The 7,774-nt window shown below is 43.5% G+C and overlaps 1 protein-coding gene across 3 annotated transcripts; it reads left to right on the top strand.

The window, feature by feature from the left end:
• The first annotated feature begins 1,287 nt into the window (after window positions 1-1,287).
• TSN (translin) lies at window positions 1,288-7,407 on the top strand. 3 transcript variants are annotated; one of them, XM_017658936.3, is made up of 7 exons: window positions 1,288-1,412; window positions 2,519-2,612; window positions 3,342-3,439; window positions 3,533-3,629; window positions 5,238-5,353; window positions 5,988-6,067; window positions 6,643-7,407. In XM_017658936.3, exons 3-7 carry the CDS (start codon window positions 3,403-3,405, stop codon window positions 6,874-6,876), a joined length of 564 nt encoding a protein of 187 aa, XP_017514425.1. In that variant the 5' UTR covers window positions 1,288-1,412; window positions 2,519-2,612; window positions 3,342-3,402; the 3' UTR covers window positions 6,877-7,407. The 3 variants fall into 3 exon arrangements, with proteins under 3 accessions (XP_017514425.1, XP_017514426.2, XP_017514424.1); XM_017658935.3 differs by lacking the exon at window positions 3,342-3,439 and having other exon boundaries at window positions 1,341-1,532; XM_017658937.3 differs by lacking the exons at window positions 3,342-3,439; window positions 5,988-6,067 and having other exon boundaries at window positions 1,336-1,532.
• The last annotated feature ends 367 nt before the right edge of the window (window positions 7,408-7,774 follow it).

Below are 7,774 nucleotides of genomic sequence, written 5' to 3'. Positions count from 1 at the left end.
ACAAAAGACAGTCAATCTGCTTATAGGAGATAACTAGAATAGTCAAATTCATAGGGACATAAAGTAGTCTTTTGCACACATTTTTTGATATTTCTTCTAATTTTTAGTTGGGTATTACCAAGTCTAACTTGACAAATGAAAAAAACTTCTTAGAAGATGCTTAAAAGTCACCTTAGATTTTCTGAAAAAGTGGTTTGTCAGTCTCCTGTTGCTGTTAGATTCAGAAGCCACCGTTTTTGTTTTTAGTTGGCATGGAGAAATGTTGCAGGACTTCAAAAGTGAATTTGCATTTGTGTCAAGTCAGTTAACACAAAAAGTGGTGCTACGATTTGGCAGGTACCAAATCTCAATAAAAATGAGCTCGAATTGCTATTTTCATCCCTTTTAGTTAATCTGAGATTCTGCCTAAACTTTTGGACAAAATGGTACCTGATGTAGAAACAAATTAGTGTTTTATCAAGTTGCTAAAACTGAGCATTTCTAGCTTGCCACACCACAGGGGTTACAGTGGTCAAATTAGGTAAGGCTTCTGAAGCCTCTTGCAGATACTGTGGTTGGTAGATAAAAGGATGATTGACATTTGGCTCTCAGCGGCCATACTTACTGTACGTGACCATAGGCGAATCAATCTGCTACGGCCACTTCATTTCTAGGATAAGCGCAGCACCAAGTGCACACAGTTAGGTAAATTAGGGCTCCTCAGGTATATTCCTGTGCGCCCCGCAGAAACCCAACAGTCCGCAGCTAGTGTAGCGCGTGTTTCCAGCCTCCGCAAGCGGGCGCGCGAACGGCGGGCACCGGGCGGCCCAGCACCGCCTCCCCAGGCTCGGGAGGGGCGGCCGGAGGCGGCGCGGGCGAGCGGAGCGCTGTGGGGCCTGGAAGGGCGGGGCGCATCTGCGCCCCAACCGATCCCCCTATTAGTACAGCCCCACTCACACTCTTACTGCCCCGCGAACGTGCTGCAAAGACGCACACGTCGTTTTTTCCGTTTTGCACTGAGACCACAGCACCGCGCTTCCCGCCGCCGCTCGGGAGCGTGCCCGTCAGCTCGGACACATTCTCGCCAGTCCGGGCCGGGAACAAGAACACCGAGGACCAGCGCCCCCAGCTGCGCCCAGCCGCGCGCCCTGCCACCCGCGGGCCACATGCTCCGAAGACCCCGCCCACCGCACTCGCGGGCTGTTTCCGGCGATGCCTGTCCGAAGAGCACGAGACGCACGCTCCGCCCTGCCTCCCTTGCCCTGGGCCCTGGCGCTCCTCGGCTCAAGACGCGGCGGGTGGCGCCTCAGGCAGTGCAGCGAACAGCCCTCCTGCTTACGCGCCGCAGGCTTGGAGGACCCCAGCTACGTCCGTAGCGTGGGGCCCGGAGGACTCGGAGGCGGTGTTGCAACGGCCTGCTGGTTCCCGGCAGGGTGCGTTTCGCTTGCTCGGTGGCCGTAGGGGCTGGTCGTTGTGCGGCCGTCGCCATGTCTGTGAGCGAGATCTTCGTGGAGCTGCAGGGCTTCTTGGCCGCCGAGCAGGACATCCGAGAGGCGAGCGCCGTCCCCCACCCCTTCCTTCCTCGGCCCTCCGCCGTCCCTCGCCCGCGGGCGGCGGGAAGCCTGCGGGGTGGGTCGCTTCCCCTCCGGGTCCGCCGAGGGCCGAACCTGCCCCGCCCCGCCCCGCCCAGCTGCCGGCTCGCGACCCCAAGTTCGGGTCTCGGCAGCTCGGCCTCCTGAGTGTCCCTCTTCCTCCTTTACACACCTGCTCCCGTCGCAGGCTCCGTTGGCCTTGTGGACAGAGAACGCACGTTGCGTGCGTGTGTTGCGGGTGTCTTAGAAGCGCGTGTGGCCTCTAAAACTCCGGTGGCTTCTATTCCACATAAAAACCTAGACTGTTGCGGCCCACAGCACTCTCTCTCCAGACGCATTTTACGCCACTTTCGGTTGTGTATTATGTTCAGTTTAACTGCCCTTCGTTCCTCTAGTTCCTCAGGTAGTTTTCTATTTCGGCATTTTGCACGTGAGGTTTGTTTTTCTTGGAATTCGCATCTTTCCCCTCTTGGTTATCTCATATTCATCTTGACCTCACAGCCGAAATGTTCTTCCTCTGCCATGTTTCCTAGTAGTGCATTAGCATTTTAAAAAGCTGTGCGATTCTTGTTTTTTAAACTTACCCCCATTGTGCTAATTGTCTTCCCAGTATGGGCACAGTACCTAGCGCCTAAATGTGCCCAGTGAATATTTGTAAAATGAATGAATGAAAAATACTCAACACTCATATTATGTTTCACTTTTATTTTTATATTACAATTCTTAATATTTATACTGTTTTAGTGGGATATTTTGGGTTGATGGGTGGCTATTATCATTCAAGGCTAGAGTGGAAAAACAGGATTCAAACCTTGATCATTTTGCACCAGTTCAGGCATTCTAAAGATTGTTAGTGTTTTGAATGTACGTGGTGGTGTCCAAGATCACATATGCTGTATGGTTTGTGACTAATAATAATGTTTATCTGATATTTTAATTGTCTTTAGGAAATCCGAAAAGTTGTACAGAGTTTAGAACAAACAGCTCGAGAGATTTTAACGCTACTGCAAGGGGTCCATCAGGGTGCTGGGTTTCAGGACAGTAAGTTCTTATTTTGATTTGGAAGGTTTTTGTTCACTTTATCAATCTCCCATTTAAAGAGTTAATTTCCACCCAGAAGACATTTGAAGTCTATATTTTTTAAAGTCCCTCGTGGTTTATGGTGAGTAAAAATTTGAGAAGTAGGTGAGATGATCATTTTATATGTTTATAGAATTCTGTGTTTGATTTTCTGCTTTAACATGGTATGGTTTAAGTAGGAATTTTTTATCTTTATGAACGTCTGCTGATAATTGTGGTAGTTTCACAGCTCTCCTATATTAGCAATTTTTGATTTTTTTAAACCCAACTTTTCAGTCTTTGAATATAACAATATGCATTTGTAGGTACAAAATGGTCAGTGCAAAATGTTCTCAGTGAGTTCACATTACAGTCAGCCCCTCGAGTGGGGATCATATATGATAAGCTTAGGTATGGAATCTCCATTGTAGATGTTGCCAGCACAACTGAAAGAGCTGAAACATATTTTTATGGAGAAAATAATATGTAATTTACAGGTGTCAGAAATCATTTTTCCTACTGATACAGAATTGGTCCATTTGATTGAGAATAACTGATCAAACTTTGTGACCAAATATGAGAGGTAGTGAGGTCCAATCTTAGGCATCTTTGAGGATTGGGGATAGCAGCTGGTGTTTGGCCCCTTAAGGATGAGGTCATTTATGACCGCTGTCTGGCATGTGTCCTAACCTTCCCTTTTGTATTTTTCAGTATTGGTTAAACAGTAGGGGAACAAGAGATGAAATTTTGAGAGCCATGTTGAAAAGCAGAGATGCATGCCCTACTTTTGGTCGTGAAATTTGAAAAAGGTTATTTCTGGGTAGTTGCATAGTTTATTAAATAAGAACTGTATTTAAAATTTGGTGAGTCTTTCATTATCACATTTGTCTTTTTGTGATCAGTTCCAAAAAGGTGTTTGAAAGCTCGAGAACATTTTGGTACAGTAAAAACACACCTAACATCTTTGAAGACCAAATTCCCTGCTGAACAGTACTACAGGTTTGTAAGAAAAGCAGAATTGTTTTATAGCTTTAACAAAAGGAAGGACAAAAATGATGGGTACTGGTAAAAATACTCCTGGACAGAATAAACAACACAAAGAAGACAGTGATGGTGGCAAAATGTGTGATTTTTTTTCTTTTGCAAAATTTTTGTAAGAAACACAATTGTGCAATGAAAAAGTAAGACGATATCCATTGTATGAAGGTCAAATAGAGAATAATAGTGTATTTAAGTTACTTGTGAAATTGGGTGAATTATGTCTATGTTACTAAGATTATGGGATCAGGTGGCAGTATATATAAAGAGTTGAGTTTTGCATTTTAAAGCTTGAATTTCGTTGCCAGGTAACATATTTAGCTAATATTTTGTGCCATGTCTTGTTGAATCTACAACTCCATTAATTTTAAGAAACATCTGTATTTATGTACCATTAGGGAAAAAAACCTGTCAGTCATAACTGTGAAACATGGATTGTAAAATTCATCCTGATTTCACAGATACAAAATTGGAAAAACTACAAAGTAAATAAGAACCTGAAGTCTCTCCTTTACATTTGTTTTCTTACTGAAAAAGATACTCTTAAGAAATGGAGATGACTAGTAGGTAGGACATGTCTGTGGGGCATGGGTAGTACAACCTCAGGATTGTTTAAGGCAGGGGTGGTCAAACTACTGTGGACTGCTGCCTCCAGAAGCTGTGACCTGCTGGTGTATTTTAAAGAGTTGTGAAAAAAAAAGAGGAACAACTGAATAAGAATCTGTGACAGACTGAAAGTGATCTTCAAAATCTGAAGTAATCTGGCCCTTCACAGGGGAAAGGGTATCACCTTACCCTGCTGTGAGGGGACGATAGAAGCAGAGAGAAATAGGACAGGAGGTCGGCAGGGTCTTCAGAAACCATATAGTTGGAGATCACACACAGGCTGTCCCTGGCTGGTTTGGTCCTCATCGTTTTTTTCTTGACCTGCACTCTATTGAAAATTTGTTTTAAGTTTGTTGCTATATTTGAAAATCAGGAGGCATAGCATAAATATCTAGTGGTCGTAAAATTTCCTCCGTTTCAGGCTTCCAGCTTCCTTTAACAGCAGTATCCTGAGATTTTTAAGTCCATCTGTTGCAAACGGTAGTTCCTGATTACATTTGTGAATTGGTATTTTCTGGATAATTTATACCCAAATTGCAGTGTAGGCGTTGTTAGGTGTGAGGCTGATGGACGATTGCAGCCTCCAGTCTTCAATTGCTGCTTTCATTTTTGTCAGAGCAGGGTCATTGTTCTTCCTGATTAAACTTCAGTTTGCTCATCATCTATATTTTTTAATTTTTATACTCATTCTAATTCTCTAGATTTTTGTGTTCAACAAAATTGGATCATACCTCATTTATTAAACATAAGTAATAGTTGTAAGTTTGAACCTGCAAAAGTTACACTGAATTCACCTAATATAGTTAAGTGACATGTTGATCTTATGCGTTTTATATGTTGAGGATTCACAATAAGAATTTATTTGGGAAGGTTTTCCGTTCTTAAAATGTCTGAATTTGACTGCTTTAAGCCTGTGTTTAAGGCTCCCCCGCCCTCCACCTAAACGTGCTTCCACTCACACAGGTTTCACGAGCACTGGCGGTTTGTGCTACAGCGTCTGGTTTTCTTGGCAGCGTTTGTTGTGTACTTGGAATCAGAAACACTAGTGACTCGAGAAGCAGTTACAGAAATTCTTGGCAGTAAGTGTCTTAATCGGTGTTCATCTGCAGAATCAGGCATGGTAGCTTAATTTTTGGTGGGAGGTGCTACCGCTTGCACTTTTCTGTTTATTAATACAAATGAAAACTAAATGGAAATCCAGTTACTTGGAAACACAAAAACTAAAAATATGTAGTGTCTTGCTCTTTGTAGTTGGATGTTTATTTTGGTTTTTAAAAATTTTAAGGGAAGTTGAAAGAATAGCTCAGTGAACACCTGTTTACACCCAGCTTAGATTCTCTGCTTGTTACATTTTGACACATCTGCTGTTCTCCACTGTGTGTGCACGTGGAAGGCTGTAGATATAGTTTCTCCCTTGAATGCTTCAGCATATTTCTTCTGAAAGCAGTGATGCTCTCTGACATAACTGGATACCATTCTTGGTGATACTATTCTTTGAGGGAAGAATGGAAGGGATAACTGAGGTTTCCTCAAGAGCTTGAAAAATCCACATGAGGTCTAGTTGCCAGGAGTATGAACACACTAAAAAAAGACAGTTTAAAGGATTCATCCCTTTTCACTTTGATGGAAATTACATGTGTGAGTATGTGTGTATTTTACCTTCTTGGGATTAAATGTCTCTCACATTATGACTTTTCTTTGTTACATTTTTAGTTGAGCCAGATCGGGAGAAAGGATTTCATCTGGATGTAGAAGATTATCTTTCAGGAGTTCTAATTCTTGCTAGCGAACTGGTAAGAAGCTTAGTAATTTTCCCCTTGCTTTTTTGATCTTCCCTCTTCGCTGTGTTTTTAAATGGGTACAAAGTTCAGGAAGTCTTGTTCTTTTCCAAGCCGACGGTGTGTCACCAGGTAGTCATTAACTGCGCTGTGCTAGGTTTTGCTAGTCATCATGGCGATGCCAGCTCAATGGTGAGGCAGCTACGCTTATTTACTGTTGAGTTCTTAGAATGACAGTACCTTTTCCTTTTAAAGTACTTGTAAGACATACATTCCTGGTTAACGTGTTTAATGGTTTTGGAGAACAATTTAATTACGTAACTGTGTAAGTTATTCTTGTCTTTATCCTTTTAATCTCTTTCTGAGAAATTGTCCTACAAAAGTAATTCAGAAGAAGAAAAGGTGCTGTTACAAAGGTGTTTACTCTAGCCTCATTGTGTACTTAATTATAGACCCCAGAAACTCTAACAAAAGGGGAATGATTTCTTAAGTCACTAAGTAGGTTAGTTGTAAGGACAGAATGGAAGGGGCGTGTGGCCTGGGGTCTGGGTGCAGTTTGGGTGGGTTGTGAGCATTGCCGTCTCTCGTAGTCGAGGCTGTCAGTCAACAGTGTGACTGCTGGAGACTACTCGCGTCCCCTTCACATCTCCACCTTCATCAACGAGCTCGATTCCGGTTTCCGCCTCCTTAATCTCAAAAACGACTCCCTGAGGAAGCGCTACGATGGCCTGAAGTACGACGTGAAGAAGGTTGAGGAGGTGGTCTATGACCTCTCCATCCGCGGCTTCAATAAGGACACAGTGGCGGCCTGCGGAGAGAAGTAGGTGGCCCTTGGTGCTCCCGGCTGCCGACCCCCAGGATTCCCAGTGAGGGCGAGCGTGCCCTCACACTAACCAGGATTGCTCTGTTGCTGCACACTGCTGTTTCTTGTGTGGTGTGAGTGTCAGAATGGAAGCACTTCCTGGGGGTGAAAGAATAGCCTTTACAAGGACAGCCGTTTCTTTGTTGTTTTAGTGAATTTGCTCTGTAATGAGTGTATTTCAGTTTTGTCAGAAATCGTAAATGTCATTCCCTTGCTACCCTGATGCTGTTGATACCCCGACTGAGAAGCTGTCCTGTGTGATTCTCCCTGAAGTGACTGATCCATCCACGCCCAGGGTAGCCTGGGTGCCCTCTGAAAACGGATAATTCAAAAGGATGGAAGCCAAGCAGAGGACAGTTTATTTTCTGTATCTTATTTTAAGCCTTGTGAATAAATGAGATGTTGAAATTTTTTGCAAGGGTGTTAACAGCTCCAGGTTCTCTGTCACTGCCATCAAAGTATAAAAGATTAAATTGCAGTCAAATTCAACAAACCATTCTGGGAAGTTTTTGTATTAAGGGGTTGAGTAACATTTTACCATTTGTCTCTGACAGGTTGGGAGTGGTGCTTAGTGTTTCAAACACCTCTGTTTTCTGATGTTGCCTTAACATTCCGCTGTTGTCTCAGACACATTGAGAACCAGCACTTCATATGCTATGTTTGTAGGCTATGAAACCTTTTCCCAGCAGCCAGTTAGACCTTGTGGTCTGGGAGTATAAAGCCACCCAGTCAGGTTAATTAGCACCGTGACTGGTGTGTTCTAAGAGAGAAGTACTATGCTGTGCTTTGTCCTGAAGAGAAAGCCCTTGGATTAAATAAAAAAGAAACATGACAAGCTGATTGGTAATGTTTTCAGAGCA

Source organism: Manis javanica, chromosome 7 (genome assembly GCF_040802235.1).
Source record: "Manis javanica isolate MJ-LG chromosome 7, MJ_LKY, whole genome shotgun sequence".
Classification (NCBI taxonomy): domain Eukaryota; kingdom Metazoa; phylum Chordata; class Mammalia; order Pholidota; family Manidae; genus Manis; species Manis javanica.
The sequence above is the reverse complement of the archived record's forward strand: the minus strand, read 5'-3'. Positions and strand labels throughout refer to the sequence as shown.